The sequence below is a fragment of the Sceloporus occidentalis genome, unplaced genomic scaffold (genome assembly GCF_023333645.1).
Source record: "Sceloporus occidentalis isolate IW3139 unplaced genomic scaffold, rSceOcc1.0.p SCAF_2, whole genome shotgun sequence".
NCBI classification, from domain to species: Eukaryota; Metazoa; Chordata; class Lepidosauria; order Squamata; family Phrynosomatidae; genus Sceloporus; species Sceloporus occidentalis.
In genome coordinates this window covers 101,242,508-101,262,837 of record NW_028316982.1, presented here as the reverse complement: position 1 = coordinate 101,262,837, position 20,330 = coordinate 101,242,508, and the positions used below count along the sequence as shown (strand labels likewise).

General features: G+C 39.3%; 1 protein-coding gene across 1 annotated transcript in view; it reads right to left on the bottom strand.

Annotated features, from left to right (window-relative positions):
- Nucleotides 1–20,330, bottom strand: part of LOC149318775 (cadherin-23-like) — a 582,387-nt gene that overhangs the window by 287,857 nt on the left and 274,200 nt on the right. Inside the window, exon 9 of the mRNA XM_089510444.1 lies at nucleotides 17,249–17,327. Within this exon, the coding sequence (XP_089366570.1) occupies nucleotides 17,249–17,327 (79 nt within the window). The remainder of the gene's footprint in view (nucleotides 1–17,248; nucleotides 17,328–20,330) is intronic.

Sequence of the window (20,330 nt, the reverse complement as noted above, 5' to 3'; positions counted from 1 at the left end):
AACCCCAGAAAGAGAGAATTATTTTTTACCTGGGTCCAACTCATACTACATAATTGTAGCACTATATTCCACTTCAGCTGCTATGGGACACATCCCATGGAAACCTAAGATTTGCTGTGGAGGGGGGTGGTGTTCAGAATTCTCAGCCACAGAAGCACATTTGGTGCCTCATCCAACTGCTAATATGGCCGTTAAAGTGGAATATAGCACTATAATGGTGTAGTGTGAATGGATACCACACTGGACACAGTAGAGAAAGTTCTGGAATGGCTTCACTATTTAACACATGTCTTCATATTGAGAAATGGAGGAGGAAGAGATAGAGATAGAGATAGAGATAGAGATAGAGATAGAGATAGAGATAGAGATAGAGATAGAGATAGATAGATACAGAGAGAGAGAGAGAGAGAGAGAGAGAGAGAGAGAGAGAGAGAGAGAGAGAGACCACATTCCTCCTTGCTATTTTATTTCAGCTATTCATATTTGCTGAACTTTTCCTTCCATTTCTTCCTTCCATCTTCCTCTTCCTCTATAAAATACTTCTGTCATCCCTAGTAGAATACTACTGTTATCTCCCTGTCAATTTCATGACCCACTATAAAACCCTAGTTTGGGTTAGCTGCAATTTAGTGTGTAGCTGACAGTACATAACTTGCAGAACCATCTGATGGCTTTCATGCAGTTTGTCTGCTCAATTGGTCTAATAGCAATTACATTCTCTGCTGCTCTTCTGTCTGAAGAGCAAATAATGAAAACAGAGAACAACAACAAAACACCATGTCCACTCCACACCTCTACAATTGCTTCACCCACTGGGTTTTACAGCTGGAAAAACAGGCAATATTTGAAAGAAGAAGATATGGCACACTCCTTCTGCAGCATTTACTAGTAATCACAAAGACTGAAATCAAATTGTTAGTCCTAACTACCCCAGACTCACTGTATCAATTGCGGCAGTCTAGGGCAGATTTTAGGGTTTGGGAATGCGGAGCGACCACATGCTCCTGAGCCCTACTGCATGGCGGTGGCGCCATCATGGTGCAGCCCCTTCCACATGGGAGCTGCCATGATGGCGCAATCGTGCCGCAGCATCCACACGTCATGGCACTGCGCTTGCATCATCAACGCACAACAGTACACCAATGGCGCACTCATGGCATCTGCCGCATGCACCCAAAAGAACCTACTTTTAGCAGGTTCTGTTTGGTGCGGAGGGAAGCCGCGCAGTTTGGCTGCTATGGCCTCCCTCAGGAGCAAAAACGGGTGCCTCCAGCCTGCCCTTTTGCGTCTGTTTGTTGAGCCCCTAAGTCACCAACTTTGTAACTCTCAGAGATTCAATTGGTCTTAGATATCCACAAGCAAATGGCTCTCCCATCATCTTTTGAAGAAGCAATAGGTAGGTAGGGTGTATCTCTGTGTGTTTTTGTGTTTGCTTCTTCTCAACCCTGTTCTTCTAATACATGAAATAGAAAGAGCACATGGGAGAGATTTATATTAATCCCAACACAGCTAATCTCAGGGAATGGCAAGGATGAGAAGAGGGGGAAAGGGTGCCACATGCCTTTCCCACATATATTTTTTTTCCTGCACAGCAGGGAATCAAACAACCAGATATCTAGGTCTTATTTTACACATTGGTTATGCTCAATAAAATGAGACAAGCTGGTTTGTGAGTCATGTCATAACATAAAAATATGTTCAACATATTATCTCATTTCATTTCAACTGTGCTTTATTACATTTGTACTCCTAAACATGGTTTCTAGGTGTCAGATTCATTGAACTTACAGAGACTTACTTCTGATTGAGTAAACATGTTGAAAATCAGGCCACAGAGTTGCTAAAATTATTCTCCCATCCTCATTTGAAGCACTTGCCTTCTGCAGCATCCTAGGCCTCAAGATGGTAAGTTGCAGTTTTTACAACACTTTACTGTTAAATGTTAATGTTGTCATCATTTGTGCTGCATTAGGCGTGGGCCAGGCAGGACATTTTGCCAAGTGAGGTGGAGTAGCAAAAGCTCTTCCCCAGTCAAAGTGCAGACTAGTCAAAGTCAGGTGCATTATTTTAGGAAAGGAAGTCAAAAATATCTGAAGTACCTCTTTACATAGAAAAGAAGAAGTCTGCATTATAGATAGGTTGATGCAATCAAGGAAGCCATGATCCTGACTTTGCAAGACATCAGCAGGGCAGCTGTGTAGTCTTGCAAAGCTGATAGAATTGCCATGAGTCAAATATGACTTGACAGCAAATAACAATAACATGCCTCACTACATCCTTGGCAATTCTAATTGTTACAACAATAACAAATTAAATAACTAGCAATTTGCTTCTCTTTTATGATGTCCATTATCTGCTAGTTACAGTGGACACCTCACTTTGCCTAATGTTAGGACTAACCCTGCCAGGACTATTATTTTGCTGTTGATTGGGAATGCTTGCCATTTCCATTCCACTCTTGTCCTGATCTTCTTCCATTGTTGAGCTAATCTCCTTTTCCATAGACAAACATATTTCTGAAGTATTGTGTGTTTTAGAACTTGGCTTTTTCAGACTAAAGAGCACATATTGCCTCAGCATCTCTGTGTATGGTCCTTTTGCCTAGCCTTTAGCAGCCGAAACTTGTACTCGTCACAGTTTCACCAAATTATGTTGCTGCTTCTGTCAGGATACATCATTGGTGATTATTATTTGGGCCTCTCCTTATATTCGTGACACCTTCTATGTATTCCCCCCCCCCCCCCACTACCCATGGCCCAAAGATGGTTGTGGCATGAGAACACACTGGGGAAAAGATGTGGAAAATCAAGAGAAGCTGCTTCTTCATGCTCTGTAAATAAACAGATTGTGCAAGAGAGGGATGTAAATGTTTCACTATTTCATCATGTGTTGGGACAAATCATTTCTATAAGTTTTTCCCCATTGCAGAGAAAACTAATATTTCTCTGTAGTTCTGTGTTTTACACACACACACACACACACACACACAGGAAGTGGGAGTGAGAGTGAGAGTTTTAAAGAGACATGGAATTTTCTTGGTCAACCCACATGGTTTTTTGTGCAAAACTTTTTGTGTACATGCAGATAACAGCAATCTTACACAAGTCATCATTCATAGGTGTGCATGCACACACACACAAAAAAAACCCTCCACATGTGGCTATCTTGGTTACTGTGTTTTTTTCACAAAGGTATGTAATTTTTCTCACAACTCCCCAAAAGTGTTATGAAAAGAACCTACATTTTTCTTGTTACTGTTGTGTGCCCTCAAATCATTTCTGACTTATTGTGACTCTAAGGCAAACTTATCATGGGGTTTTCTTGGCGAGATTTGTTCAATGGAGGTTTGCCATTGCCTTCCCTAAGGCTGAGAATAGACATTTTACACAAATTTCATCCAGTATTTGTAGATCCTGAGTTTTTTGGAGAAATTAGGTGGTGTAGGAAAATGTGTAGAAAAAAAAAGCCAGCATGGTTGGAGTGTTAGACTATGAATCTGGAAAGCAGGGTTTGACTCCCAAGACAGCCAATATAAATCCATGGCTGACCTTGGACAAGTCACATTCTCTCAGCCTCAGGGTAGGCAATGGCAAATTTTTCAGCCAGGGAACAAATAAATGAGAATATTCTTTTCATCTCTACCCCAGGACAAAACCCAAATGTATAAAAACTTCAGAATGAAAAATATTGTATTGATTAGAATTAGAACAAACATTTGATTTCCATTCCAGACAAAAGAGTGATTTGAAGATAAGGAACATGTGACATGACATGAGTTTTCTTTTCCCCTGGATGAGTGGTAGCCAATGAAACTGAGAGGAGTGCAAGGACAGCAAGGCAGCTATGATTGTGTAGTCATGCTTGCTTTATCCTTATAAACTTCTAGTCTAAGCCTTTACCTCACTTGTGAAAATGATCTTAGACACATCAAGCAATCACTCTCTTCTGCTTGATGAAGTGACATTTAATGCCAAGATGTGCACTCTTTAACATGGCCCCGACTCACTAAACTTAAGCCTGAATGACTTTCATGAGATGTGAAAGGGGAACCAAGCTTTCACTGTGTGAGCTAGGTAATTTATTAATCAAAATGTGCTCTGTCAGGGCTCCTCTGCACCGAAATAGATGCTGTTGGATGTGGTTCATAGAGTCAGCCATAGACACAGTTATCATTATATAAATAGTCCATCAGCGGCTTTGACCACCTCACTGATCTTCACCTTGAATTCTACCTCATACACCATCCAGGCAGGTGTTCATGGCAGCTTCCCTGTAACTTCTTCCTGATTGTATGTATCCACTAAGATATCACCAGTCTTTTGTAAGCTTTGAGAGGCAATGTCTTCCACAAACAGAACAAGAGATATATTCTAGAAGCAGGTCTAATACAACAAAGAGTCATTATAGACAGAGGTGTTTCTTTACTTATCTTTTTTTCCTGGCACGTAAGAATGTATTTTCAAAAGTTTTCTCTCCATGAAGTGAGATTAGGATTTTCATGCTTTTAGTGTATTTTTCAAGCTGGGGGTGGGGTGGGGTGGGATCATACTCTGGGATTTGTTGTGGAAAATTTATACAAAAAAGTGCAGGTGTTGCAGAATAACAAGATTTGGGGCAGAAAATTGCCTAATGCACTGGTTTACTCACAACAAGGTGTTGTTTTGCATGAAACACATTTTTTGGTTTTGCAGAAACTCCCTCCTCCGAATTATGAAAACTCAAAGCAGTTGGCCATTTCCCCCCAAAAGGGTGTCTTCATGTGCCAAGATATCCTTTCTTATTACAGGCAAGCACATTTGTGAGTATTCTTTATATCTGTGACCCAGGGAAGTAGAGTCAAGAAGCCAGGAGATCCAGAGTACACTAAGACTTTGAACATTTAGAAGGGAATGTCATAATCACAAAAAGTCAACACGGGTTTCTGAAAAAGTCATGCCAGACTAATCTGATCTCTCTCTCTCTCTCTCCCTCTCTCTCTTTTTTTTAAAATAAAATTACCAGCTTGGTAGATGAAGAGAACACTGTGGATATTGCATATCTTGATTTCAGTAAGGCCTTTGACAAGGTCTCCCATGGCATTCTTGCAAACAAGCTAGTAAAATGTGGGTTAGACAATGCAACCATTAAATGGATTTGTAATTGGTTGACTAGCTGAACCCAAAAGCTACTCAACAATAGAGAGAAGTGACCAGTGGCAGGGTTCTGTCCTATGCCCAGTGCTATTCAACATCTTTATCAGTTACTTAGATGAAAGAATGGGATGTATGCTTATCAAATTTGCAGATGACACCAAATTAGGAAAAATAGCTAATGCCCCAGAAGACAGGATCAAAATTCAAAATGACCTTAATAGATTAGAAAGCTGGGCCAAAGCTAACAAAATGAATTCCAACACAGAAAATTGTAAAGTACTGCACTTGGTGTGTGTGTGTGTGTGTGTGTGTGTGTGTGTGTGTGTGTTTGAAATGCATAGATATAGGATGGGGGACACCTGGCTTCACAAGACTACATGTGAAAGGGATCTAGGAGTCCTAATAAACCACAAGTTGAGCATGAGTCAACAGTGTGATGCAGCAGCGAAAAAGACCAATGCAATTTTAGGCTGCATTAACAGAAGTATAGTGCTAGATATAGTGTCCAGTCATCATACCAAAATATGATCTAAACAATATCTCAACAGAATTGACAATATAAGGATCAGATTTGCATTATAATCACCCCTCCAAGTCCACAGACTTGTGATCCATGGACTTGAACATCCCCGGAGGGGCAACTGCCATTAACCTCAATGGGGTGCCCTGCATGCACATGCCCCATTCAAGCCTATGGGGCTTGAATATGCTCAAGTTTTGGAACTCACGGGCAGGGGGGATCCCTCGCGAGTTCCAAGGGACACGTGTACTTGGCATAGCACACCAAGAACCAGAAGAACCATGATCTGAAGCCAGGGACATAATAAAAGAAGAATGCAGGCAGACACTTTCAAGAGCCAAAAAGGAAGAAAAGAAACCATGGATGACAGATAAAACTCTACAAGCAATAAAGCAAAGAAGGGAAGAAAAACAAAAAGAGGATAGGAACAAACTAAGAACCATGAATACAACAGTACAACAGCTAGGGACTATTATGTTGCTTTTCTCCTACAAAATGGAAGTGCCCAAACCAATTAAGCAAGCATGGCATTAACTTGGGAAAAGGTCATAACCATCTAAGCAATGCCAAGGTCATTCAGCTCAACAGGATTAATTGTGCTTCAGTATTTCCACATATAATACAGCATTCACCTATGGCATGTGGTCCAGGACAAACATTCGCAGACAGCTTTTATTTAAGACAGCATTTCATACTTCTGTTTAAATTTGCAAATAGCTGCATCCAAGTAAACAAGGAGCAGACGGTAAATATATTTCCCACAGAGAGAACTGGCTTTGCACATTTAGATTTCTACATATTTATGGCTTGAATGAAGCTTATAGAATGGATCTTCACAACCATGCTTACAGAGGAAATATATCCATACAACTACTGTTCCTTTTCTGGAAAGACTGGGTTTGATCTAACAGTGGTGCTTTGCTCATGGAAAGTACTTATGTTCACAAAGGGTGGGACATAAAATTTTGACCGACACCTCAACTGCAGCCCTGTGTCCCCCTTGGCAATCTGTCATTGGAAGTAGGTTCTGCAGAAGATTGTGAAATATGGTTCAGAAGGCTGAAGTAAAAACAATAAGTGAAGATTGGTAGTTCCATTGTAAAAAATGCAAACTTGTTCATAGGGGAAAGCCAAAACATTAGTCACTTGCCTAAGCAAAAAGGCAGAATTCTGAAGAATCCTGATTCATGAGCTCCAAGCTGATGCACAAAGTTCTTTTATTCCCACTTGGCTGCGTCAGTGGGAGTGGTTAACCAATAAGAATCATAAAATGAGTGGAATCATCCAAATGTTATTCTGGCATATTACCTCCAAACATGGCAGAAATCATAAACCAAAATGTTGAGGTGTGATTTTAATTTATAAGGGATATAAGATGCTAAAAAGTCCAGTTTAGACCATGCAATAACTGTTCTAATTAATTTAGCTACTCTCCCTGGTGTTGGAGCCATGTGGGAGCAAAATGACTATACATATATGTACCATCATCATGGAGCTGGAGAATGGTAAGCCAGGATTCTCCGGAGTACAAAACACACAGAATCCATATACAAAGTGTCTTGGGTTTGTTTGTGATGAAACTTACATAGTTCAGCTTCTCTCCCATGAAAAATACAGATAATAATCAAGCATTTCAATACATTCCATACATTCCAAATTTATTAAAGACCTTCCAGATGAAATAGTTAATTATACATGTAACTGATTGACTTAAGATTGCTAGTTGGTATTTCTCCCTTCAATGTAGTATTTGCACTTCTTCCAATTAACTGAAGAATAAAATAAATAATGTTCAACATTTTGACATTTCTCAGAGTTCACAGAGAAAATCCTGTTCTTAACAAGCCTATTAAGAAAAGCTTAAGAGCGTTCACAGAGAAAAGCCTGTTCTTAACCATTTCCCCATTCGCTGTGTTGGATCATGGTCATGGATATGTGTGTGTGAGAGAGAGGTGTGTCTAAGGAGGAGGGATGGCAAATTATCATAACAGTTTCAAATCCTATGGATGGATAAAAACACACACACACACACACCAGTGCAAATAACCAATAATTAAGTGCAGTTATAGTTATCTACAGGGCTTGTTAAATTTACCTATATTCTACTGATTTCAATTTCATTTCAGCTATGCACGATTAATTTTCCTTAGCTTATGTGTTGTGAAATGTATTTGTAGGGATGAGTACTTTATCCTCACAGGTCCTCACCAGCCTGTAGAGCAAGTTTGTGCCGGAGCAGGAATTTATCACATGATCCATCTTTTCTATATGACTCCCAGTTGGGGATGGTAATGCTGTGCCATGAAGACCAAGCTCCATTGACAGTAGCGGTCTTGCCATTGTATTTTATGTATAACTAGGGCCACAGCTTCATGCAATTAGTTCACATTATCATTATTGGTTAAGCAAAAGCTTTCCTTCCCAATGACAATTTTACTTGTACACAATAGGAAACACAGTGGACTTCATCCAACGTTGCAGTAACAACATAACAGAACTTTCTTCCCCTCCCCATCCAAAAACTGGTATTGGGAGCAGTTTACTGGAGTGTGTGGTTGGCTGAGATACTCCCCGCTCCCAATTCCACCAATGAAAGTCGATCAGTCAGATGTCTTCTGCTGATTTTAGGTGTATCTGTCACAAAAGTTTCAAACTGTCAGAGCACTGTGTGACCATGGCTCCAATCTCATTACAAACTACAGTCGCCCCTCCAAGTCCATGGACTTGAGATCTGGCGGACTTGAAAATCCACGAAGGGGCAAGCGCCGTTAATGTCAATGCACACGCCCCATTCAAGCCTATGGCGCTTGAATATGTGCATGTTTTGGAGCTTGCGGGGGGTGGTGGTGGTCTGGAACAGATCTCCCACAAGTTTCTAGGGCCAACTGTATTAGACATTCCCTATTGTGCAGCTATGTTTGCAAAGAATTATATTTTCTATACATCTCAGTAATTCTCAGTAATTCTGTAACCCTGATTAACATGACATTTTCATCAGCAAATGGAAACAGCAATAATGTTACTTGGTTCCACTCTTATAAAACAGGTCCCATTATATGCACATATGTATTGGTACAAACTAGGGTTCTATCACACTACACTGTTATAGTGCTATACTCCACTTTAACTACCATGGTGACATCCTGTGGAATTCTGGGGTGTGTAGTTTAGTGAGGCCCAAGAGCAGCTTGGCTGAGAGTGCTAAACACCCCTCTATAAACTGAAAATCCCAGGATTCCATAGCATGTTGCCATGGCCAGTTAAAGTGGAATATAGCACTCTAACAGTAGTGTGATAGATCTCTAAGGCAACATTTCAGAGGAAGTTGCCATTTCCTTAACTCATTACGAAACCAGTTGCTAACTCCCTCCCTACCATCCCTTCCATATTCTTTCCAGCTGTTTCCAAAACTGATTTTGACTTACTGTTTTAATTACTGAGGCTATTTGTTGGTGAAGCTTTCTGAAGTAAATGGAACCATTATAAAAGTATCTGCTAAGACTGTTCCCAGGCTGACACTGGGCCAAAGGAATGTGCCAAAGCAATAGCTCACATTGCTAATTTTCAGCACCACAGAAACGTATGAGGAGCTTAGGTTGTAGCAGGCAGCTGCCATTTCACCTTCTAATTCCACCTCACATTTGCTATACAAACAGCAGAATGAATTGTTAGAAATTAGAATCCTAGGTTGGTATAAAGAATTGTTTCACTTCAGATTTCATATTCAGGATACACATTTTAGGGTTGTTTTTTTAAAAATAATTTTAAGGAATCCTCATAAATAAAAAAGCTAATAGCACATGAGAAAAGAAAGGTTCCTTCTTTATTTTTTCTGTGGAGATGTTCATGGATTCAGGGAATGGGTATTCAGCTGTGCTGGATAGAGTTGCACTGTCCCTGAAGACATGGGTTTGTAACTGTGTGTAACTTGGGTCTAGTCCTAAGGATTCCTGGAGATACACAGTGAAACATCCATTAGTCACATCCCATTTGAATTACTGGGACATATTCCATGTAAGCTTGCCTTTGAAGAGTGTTTGGGAACTTCAGTAGCCCAAAGAGCTGCAGGTTGCTAACTGGGGTTGGTTACAGGGGATCATGCCACTGACACTATCTCTCACAGGCAAGTTTGGTTGGAATTCAAGAGTGAACTTTCTCAGTGGCTGCCCCCAAGGGATGGAAATCCTCTTCTAGGGAGGGGGTTACCATAATTGTCCACTATTACCAGGGACAAAATGTAGGACAAATTCGAGACCAAACTGTAGGACAACTGCAGGAGAAAGCTCAGCCCAAAAAGTAAGATTTAAGGTCCTCCATTTTTCTTAAATGTCCTACATTTTGGGCTGAGTTTTGTCCTGCAGTTGTCCTACAGTTTGGTCTTGAATTTGTTCCACATTTTGGCCCTGGTAACAGTGGACAATTATGGCAACCTTTGGGAGGCATATATCTAAATGTGTTTAAATGTGCTTAAGTGTTAAGGTCAATGAACTGGACATGACTATTATATTTCTCTCTAACAAGCCTAACAGAGAGAACAACTGATTCTATGGTTATTGTTTTTATGCTCCCTTCCCACTTGATCATATTTTATGCCAACATATAACTTCACCTCCACTTCCACTATAATAGGCTGCAACATTATCAGAAATCATTCCTTCCAATGGTATGGAGTCTGCCAGCATATTGCCAAATACTATTCTAAAGTTGCATGTCCGCATTGTGTGCATCAGAGGTGAGAGACTAGGGGAAAATGGACTCCTCTATATTTGCATGGCTACTCACATGATTGCTTCCTTTCCCTGCTGCTTTTGCTACAAGGTCCTAAAGTCAGGTCTATTCAAATTTAGTAGACAGAGAGAATTGTTGTAATGCATATCTCATGTTTTATGGTTTCTACACTCCACTGGCATGGCAATAGCCATCTAAATTTAAACTCCTCCTTTCATGGTTATTAATAATAGCCTGACCACCCACCCCTATTTCTGATGTCTTTCCATCACTTGTTGCACCTTGGAAGCTGCCAGGACATCAATCTCTCTTAGCCTGAAGAGCTCCCTTAAACGAAAAAATCTTATCTAGAACAGGTCATGTTATATAACAAGTCACGAGCTTTGCCTGGGAAATGAAAGATGATGAGGTAGAGTCCCCGGGACAGAGGCTATCTCCATAAATCTGCCAAAAAAGAAGCTGTGGATTACTTTACTGGATTAATTACCTGTCCTTCAAACAGAGCCCTGACCTCAACGGCTGAACATCATCAACCTTCCAACCCAGCCTGTGAACACAAAACAAGGGATTGTTTCCGATAAAAGTGAGCTGAAAGGGGGCCATTTGGCTGTTGAATTCCAGTTTACCAGAAGGGGTTCATGTAATCTAACCAGTAGTCCTCAAATCTTCAGCATTATTCCGTGATGCATCCTGCTTATTATCTTTCCTCAGTTATTGTTTATCCGGTAACATCTTGTTTGTTTCCGTTTTGGGTACCAGATTTGTTTATGTTCAGAAACAGTTTAAACTAGACCCTGCAGAATTAGACTGAAGCAAAGAATTCATGAGATTCTAGCTGAGGGCCTAGAACTGATAAGAATTCAATTTCATTTTGAAATGGATTTTTGCCACCTGTGCCCTATGCTACACCCTATGTATGCCTCTGGAACAATGTTAGTAGTTTTACTACACACACAGAGAGAGAGAGAGAGAGTATGCATATGTTTATGTATGTGTGCATGCATGTACACTATATACAGTTGGCCCTTCCCTTACATGGGGCATCCGTTCCGGACACCGCTGCATAAGGGAAGTTCCGCGTAAGCTTAAACCCCATTGGAAACACTGTGCGCCCCATTGTTCCTTCTGGAGCACAAGAGGAGCTTTTCCGGCGCGGCTCCCAGTGTATGCTGGAAGCCACATATAGCGCACTCTCTCTCTCCCTCTCTCTCTCTCTCTCTCTCTGTGTGTGTGTGTGTGTGTGTATATAATTCATTAGTATTTCTTTATCTGTCTCACCTAAAAAGGAAAAGAATCTCCTGATTCTCACGAAATCTTCCCTTAAATCAAATCTAGGAAAATGTAGAAATTCTGAGAAATTTTACTGGCTTTAATTTATAACTTCTCTTAAAATTCCACAGATGTTTAAGCTTGTGTGGGTGCCCTAGATTTTATTCTGACTTCTCTTTAGATAGAATTTCAGTGGCAATTCCATATGTCAGGCAAGCTAAGAATCTTTTTTTCTTCTTAGAAAAGGAGACCTTCAGCCATGTCAACCCAAGAGAGGAAAATATATGTGAGATGATAAGACAATGTGATTGCACACTTGATATCTTTGTAACTGAATCACTTGAGCTTGACCTCAGTCTTTTCTTGGAGTGGTTATGCTTCATCTTCTAGTTTATTGTTCTTCTGCCAGATGAAAACCTTGTATTTGTATGAAGACTCTGTGTGAGTGTGTGTTTGCAAAAGCTTCTGAAGCAACAATATATGCTACATTCCATTGACAATTTGTATCTTAAAAAGGACAATGTTGTCCTAAATTTATTTTTTCTTCCCTCTCCCAACTGGAAGAATAAAAAAATAATTAATTAAGCTGAAAAATCCATCAAAAACTTTACTTTTCATTGAACATTCAATTTGCCTTTTTTTAAAGCATGAATTTTGCACCAAGAATGGGAGGAAAGGCTGCAATAATCACTTTTCATCTTGTTCAGTTAATTCCTAATTGAATTTACCAGCTAGCCTTCATATATTAGACAGCATTCATTCATATTTTGCAAATTTTCCAGCCCAAGCATAAAATGTACTCACTGACCTTTACCACAGGAATAGGGGATAACGACGACCCAATTATAAATTAATCATACATATTAACATATACTAATTATATATATATATATACTATCTATTGACAGCAAAAGTGAAATTTGCCTTTGGCATATGGATTACTGGCATCTTTACTGAGCAAAAAATGCCTTTTAAAACATACATATACCACAATTATTGCATATTATGCTTGTGACAAACCCCTGTGTATTCTGTGAAATTTCATGAAATTTGGAACCCTAATAAATAAGAAAATAAAATAAGCATGTACCTTTGTCTCTCAATATGTATTTAGAAGTTAATATCTTTTTCATAACAACACATCTAGTTGGACTTAGCTGGTTATTTTGAGAAGTCTATTTAGGGTCGTTAAGAAGGTGGGTTCAATTACCAAGTAATTTTCTAATTTGGCTAGCCCTCTGACACCATCTCATCATTAATGACTGCTGGTATGTTTGAGTTTTGGTTCTCTATGAAGCTATTTTGTTCTCAAACACTATTTAAAGATTCATACTTCCTTGGTGGAGCAACTGTTTTGTCACTGATTGGGTTTACTGAGGTGCATCAGCACTGTAGAGTTAATGCAGTTTGATGCTGCTTCAACTGCCATGGCTTCGTGCTATTCAATTCTGGGATTTGTAGTTTTGTGAGACATTTAGCCTTCTCTATCAGAGAGCTCTGGTAACACAACACACTACAGATCCCAGATTTCCATAGGATGGAGCCATGACAGTTAAAGTGGTATCAAACAGCATTAATTCTGCAGTGCTTAATGCCAGTGTTTTGCTCTCCAGTGTTTAGACTGGATAGACAAATCTACCACAGCTGCATGAGCTACATTAGTCAACTTTAGTGGTTGACCTATATTTTAATGACTTATTTTTCCACACAGTTTCACATTTTCTAAAAGGGTGAGACAAAAATGAATAAAAATAACCCTATCAGAAGGTATTAAATATTTTATATGTTATTTGTATCAACATTGAATTAGCAGTACACATTTCCTATCTAAATTCAGCATCTACCCATGCTTTCTACCATCATTTTTCTGTAGGAACACGCACATATATACTGCCCAATGTTCTTTTTGGTGCTCTTGCACAATGGCACTATACATTATTATGACCAAAAAATCACCTCCTTTTTTTCACAAAAGAATGACAGGAAATTGTGGTGTTATTGCTCAGGTACCTGGCCTACTTCTTGTAGGTTTTTGGCCTTGATTTCATCTGTGTGTGAGCGTATTTCAGCCATGTAAAGTGGTCAGGAAGAAAACCTGGTGAATTATAATTGCTTTTGTGAAACAGCACGCGTGCACACGCACAATGAAAAGGACATTGCTACTGTTGGCCTTTGTTGATCTTCCTTTTCAAACCACTACCTCATTGAATCTTCTTTTTACGAAATGGACATTTGAAAGTATTTTTTAAAGAAAAAAAAATCTCTAAATGTTCCCCATACGCACAACTGTATTGTATGTAGAGCTAGCCCAAAATCAATTCAGAAACTTTGGCTACTAAGGAATATAGCAGCTAGAGCAGTAAAAGGTACAACTAGGATGGTGGTGTCACATTAATTCCTAAAAATGAATTGCCTATCCACTTCTATTCACCTAACCAAGGCTCTAGCACTTGCCTTTAAAGTCCTTAATGGATCATGACGAAAACATACGAAGCCTGTATCTTCCTGTATTAATCTACCCATGACATAAAGTTCTTTTCTATATACCCAAGGTACATTGTGTTAAAATAGCAGAAAGATCCTTTTCTGTCCTAGTGCCCTGATTTTGGAACCTCTTCATTTTAATGCTGGGTAAAACATGATTGGTTCACTCAAGCATTCTAAATTGGTTTATGAAGCCTAGAGAAGTATCTTCCTATTTTATGTACTGCCTTCCCTTTTTGTTGTAATTTGTCATAGATTTATAGGATTTTAACATTTTTATTACATTTCATAAACTGCCCTATTACCATTAAACAAAGGGTAGTATAGAAACAAAGTTCATCATATATTAAAATCAGAAATCCAAACTACACAGAATAAAGCATGTCAATTATAGCTTCCCATAACAGTGCTACACTATTGAAAGTTGTTGCATTAATATCAGTTTCAAGCAGATTTTAACACTGTAGTTCTAGCTCACAGACACAAACTCGCAAGAAAATGCAAAACAGTTTAATAACTTGTGGCTTTGATGTATTCTGCATGATTTTCTCTGATGATAGGTAGACTCCCCAATGTGAGAGACCCAGGGGCAGTGATTAAGTTATTGATGTATATGAGCAAATGCAATCATGTTTATTATGAGTATGAGACTGACTCTTACTCTGCATGCACGCAAGTCTTCCCGCTCCCTGTTCAGGTTACTTCTACAATAGCTCTATTGGATAATAGGTGGAGTGTTATACTGGATATATCAAGGGTAGCATTGATAAGTGGATATGCTGTAAATATTTTAAAATGCTAAAAATCAAATTGAGAATGTACTGTATAAGTCTTACGTTTCAGGTTTGAAATGTTTTTCTCTGACTTTAGGCTGAATTTTAATGAGAGTCTAATATATAGAAATCTTGGCTTTATTTGGTTAAATAAAGATTTTAACCTCAGGTCTAGAGATAGATTTGAAAAACAAAATGAAATCAGAAGCCAATGGATGTGATGGATCTTTAATAAATGTCACTTGAAGAAATAATCCAGCCTGACACCACTTTAATTGCCCTGGCTCAATGATATGGAATTCTGGGAACAGTAGGTTGTTGTGACACCAAAACAGAAAACACTTCTATTAAATTCATGCTCATCTTTCCATGTGCATGTTTTCCAGACATGTCTGCTTTTAATTCAAACATCTTAAACACAGGACATTCAAAGATCTTAGCATTCAGAAGTCTGGAGCCATTCCAGAATCTCTTTTTAAAATTGCAAAAATAAAACAAAACCCTGAAATCATGCATAAATAATTTCCTCAGTCATACAGGGCAAAATATTCAGACTTATCAGACATATCAGAAAACATATTATTTTGATACCTGAAGCTCTGTTTCAAAACAGACAAAAATGTAAATGTTTCCATTATTCACAGATGGGTCCCTGTTTTAACATTACATTTGTCAAAATCTATTTCAGTTTGCAAAATGAAAAGTTTATTCATATTGTTAAGAAGTCAGAGTTTGGGACAAAGCATTATATGATTAATTTATTAGGAAATTCTGTCCATTGATTAATATTGTAAACTTATTATTTATTTCCAAACCTGCAACTTGGTTTCAAGATGCTATTAATCTTAAAATAATGGCTGGAATTCACAATTGCGGTTACAAATGCATAACGTAGAATCCCACATTCATATTCATGATCTCTATGTATTCAACAGTTTAGGGAACAGTTAGCTATCATAAAAGGTGCCCAGTTGTGATTTACCAGGCAGCAGCTGCTGTGAGCAATGAAGGTCTGTTCTCCTGTCAATTGGGGTGCAACAGACTGGCGTTTCCACCCTCCTCCCACCAGCAATCTCCAGTGTGACAATCAGAAGCAGGATCTCTGTCCTCCTTGCACTGAAGATTGCTTTCAGGAGATGGTTGGAAATATCAGGCTGCTGAACTCTGACTAAGAGGAGATCAGATCCCTGTGACTTGCAGTGCCTGCTTCATGTTAAGTCAGGAGTGTGGGGGAGGTAGAGCCAAAGGATGCTAGTAAGGGGTTGTCTGCTTCTCCACGGCCGTGTGTTGTCTAGTTTAGATGATTCAGGCCAAAACACCCATGCCAAGATCAAGCCCAACAGAGATCCAAAGGATCCAGTCTGACCCAGAGAGATCCAGAGGATCTGGTCTGACTCTGGGGTAAAAAGCCTTACCTCTAAGTTTCTAAGAAACTCTGGAGCAAAATCAGATTGCTCAGACAACCCCCACTTTCTGCATACCTTACCTTTCTGCTGCATGATCCATGTTAGAAGCACCCTAGTTGCCATGTCTGATGCAAAAACAGAGCACTTGGCCACATGAGTGCAGCCAGGCACTCCTTTTCTGTGTCACACTGGGCAACTAAGGGACTTCTCAGGTGGATTGCCAACCAAAAAGGTAAGGGACACCCACCTGTACCCACACCAACCCAGGGATTAAATCAGGTAAGCACCAGGAGCAGGATAGCCTGTGCTATCCTGCCCCAACTACTCAGACCCTTAGGGTCCAAATCAGGCAATATAGTGTGGCTTCCAGCCGCTCAGGGGCTGTGGCATTTAGATGATGCATGCTGCCAAAGTGGCTAGAAGTGGAGAGTACATCTGGCCAAGAAAAGCCAGCTGCAAAAGGAGTGGACAAAATCTGCTTTTTGCCAGTGTCCCATTTGGGACTGTGGTGGCGGCCAAATCAGGGCAGGGTGTGTGCTATCACCATGATCCCATGGTGACTGGGACAGGAGCAGCCTCTGTCCACCCCTTTTGCCCTGTCTGTTTGAGGCCTAAGTAGCTGATCTAGAATCTTGGATAATGTTCTTTTGAAATGATGTATGTAAATGTCTGCTTGGAAGGTCCTGTTTTTGTGTACTTACTTGAATGTATAAAGTTAAATAAACATTACAGATACAGATTTTGTTTTGCATAAGAGAAAGAAGAGAGCATGATACCAGCAAGAATGATGTGATTTATCAACAGAGAATCTTTAAGGTTTTACTGTAAAAATAAAACACCTAGTAGCCTGAACAATGTGCATAAAAGCTTTTTACCAGATCAGTTCTCCTCACTTCAGGATGGCATCAATCAATCTACAAGGACTTCATAACTCACCTGACACAACTGTGTATCCAATACCTCTGGGACGTCCTTTATCCTGGTCAATTGCCGTTATCATGCGCACAGTTGTACCCTGGGGACCATAAAGGAAAGAAAAAAGAGGATTTGAGTGTCCAAGCCATTGCTAAACTGTTTACGTTTCTTGCACAGTTCCAAACCTAATTTCTGTTTATTTCAGTTGGTAAATCATAATTCGTATTCTCATAATCTGAATTATTCAAAATCTTTATGAACTGATCCAGTGGCAAGCCCAGGAGCTTGAAAGAGTGGAGTGCACAGAGTCACTCGCCTTCAAGGGCTGTTCTGGCTTTTGGATTTTATTGATCGTTCCCTTTGCCAAATGAAAGTTTCATTCACCAGATTATGAAAACACCTATTTTATGTATACTTGCCAGTCTATGAAAATCTTGCCAGTATACTGGTGGCTATCTTGAAATTATTTGATTTTGTTGCTGTTATTATACCATTTCAACTGAACTGTGATCTATGGCTACACTATACTAGGGCTTCCTTAACAAGATTTATTCAGGGGAAGTCTGCAATTGCTTTAGACTCAAAGATTGTGACTTAACTGAGGTCTCCCAATGGGCTTCCATGGCTGAGCATGGATTTGAATCCTGGTCTTGCAGACTCTGGGTCCAACACATAAAACTCTACACCATACTGGTTCTTTGGTTTAATTTTAGCTTTCCATAAAGGAACAAGGAAGAGGGGGGAAGACGCCTCTTCTGGAGACACAATCTTCTCTCAGCGTACCTTTTACCAGACAGAGAATATCAAGACAACTTAATAGACATAGTAATTTCTAGTGTAATTGCCAAATCAAATCAGTCACCAAAACACAACTGCAAACAATGTGATTTGTAAGGCCATCTCTGTATATTTTCAATTTCAACTTGCTTAATTGTGAGCTATCTGTGACATGTTTAAGTATTGCAAAACATCTATTTGAATTTCCTGAGTAAACTTTCCACTGGTTATCCTTTTATAATTCAAGTCTCAAATTCCTATGCACTTTCACCAGCAAATCCCAATCTTAGCATATAACCTTCAATAGTACCAGCAACTGACCAATGTGGCATGCATGTTGTTGCAGGTAGATGCAAGAGGGACTGGATATTGTTTATTTATTTTTAAGTGGATGTTCAGAAGGACAGTGAAGAGACCACAAAAAACATATTATGAGGCCAGTGAACTAAAGGTGAATGTAGTTGTTAGTGCTGGAGCTCTGGTTTTGACATGGGTCACTTCCTTCAGGGAGTGGAATCAAAGAAATGACAACAGATATGATGGAAAACTGATGGAGACTTGAAATACACAAGGAACATATTGTCTTTATCTCTTTTCTCTTTTTTTTGGCAATGGTTTTATTTTATTTTATTCAGATCTACAATGTACTACAATGTACTAGTCAGTAATTATTCAGCTATAACAACTAATTATTTTGTGAATCAAATATATTTTACTCATCCCCCCTCCAAAATTATTATGTCCAGCATTCTTTCATGAGTTACCCTTATCAACTAAATAATCACAAACGAATTCCTCCCCTCCTCTTCCTCCACTTCCACCATCATCATTTTACCTTTGCCACCTCCTATCTTCACTGAAAAGTCATTCCCATGCTGCTTGGATAACAAAAAAATTATCTGTCCACACAGCAGAAGCTTTTCGCAGCTGCTCTTCATTCCTTGCTAAGAAAGAATCATAATTCCAAACCAGAGCCTCTGTGTTTAAGATTTCAGGTAGGGTCTTCCAACACATGACTAGGATCAGAATGAAACATCATACAGGATTCAAGTAGACATATGGAACTTCAAGTATCTTGTTTACTCACTGACTCAAATGGCTGTTCCTTAAGTTTCTAAACTAATGAAGAAATAATTTTAAGGAGATGAATGACCTACACAATCCAAGGCCCAGTGGAACAGAACTATACAGGGCTGTAACTATGGGGAAGAAGACATTGCCTCTCCCAATAAGACATTTGTCCCAAAAATTATTTTTCCTCTTGAGCATCCAACTTCTTGCATTGCAGACAAAGAGTAAGACACCCAGAATTCATATATTTGCTATGTCTGTATTCCCTTGGTAACACTGCCTGCCCTTTCTCTTTGGATGCTTGAATTGCATTTCTAAACACTCAACTGACATCCTAAGGAGATTATTGCACAGTTTTAAAAAATGAATTACCACTGCTGAATTCAATTTGAATTCAGGATACATCTGGATCATCACACGCATTTTTGCGGCCAACATCGTTGGGCGGGTGCATCCTGGGTAACATCCAACTAGAATCTGAGTTCAGATGGCTGATTTCCAAAGCTGGGAGCTTCCTGGCTTTGCAAATAAGATGTCTGAACTCAGATTCTAGCCAGTGGCATCAGTGGCAAAAACATGTACTTTTATTCTGGATGTATCCCGAATTCAAACTGAATTTGGCAGTGGTAATTCAGTTTTTTAAACTGTGTGATAAAGTCCTAAAACACTGCAATGCTAGAAATGTTGGGATTGAAGACAGATTTCCTTTGTAGGCCAGAATTTTCATTTTGAGGGGCAGCGCCCTTGTTTTGCACCTCCACACAAAGACACACCACTTTGTATAAGCAGGATTTGTTTTACTTATATCAAAGATAGCTCTAACCACATAGTAGGAATGTTGTCCAAAGCACTCAGAGAAATGCAGGACCTCCTACCTTCATGGCAATGTATATATGTTTGTGAGTGTGCAAAAGAGATCACTCATATACAGATCAGAATTACTGAACTGAAACCTTTCTTTTTTAAAAAAATTTGGTCTCCTTACCCTTGATATCTTTCAGCATAAAAACAATGAATTTTCTCCTGAGGTCATGGTTACTCAACAAATGCCCATATTTACATATGTAATAATAATTAATGTAGTGTGAACACATTTATGACTTTTGGCTGTTCTGCTTTCCTTTGTTTATTGAGACCCTGGGAAAATAAGCAGTCCTTTCTGCCCTCAGAAAAAAATGTGTCAACAGTGGCATTTGCAGTCTAATGAGACAGCAAGAACACACATCTGCCTTGAAAGAAGCAACCCAACATTGTA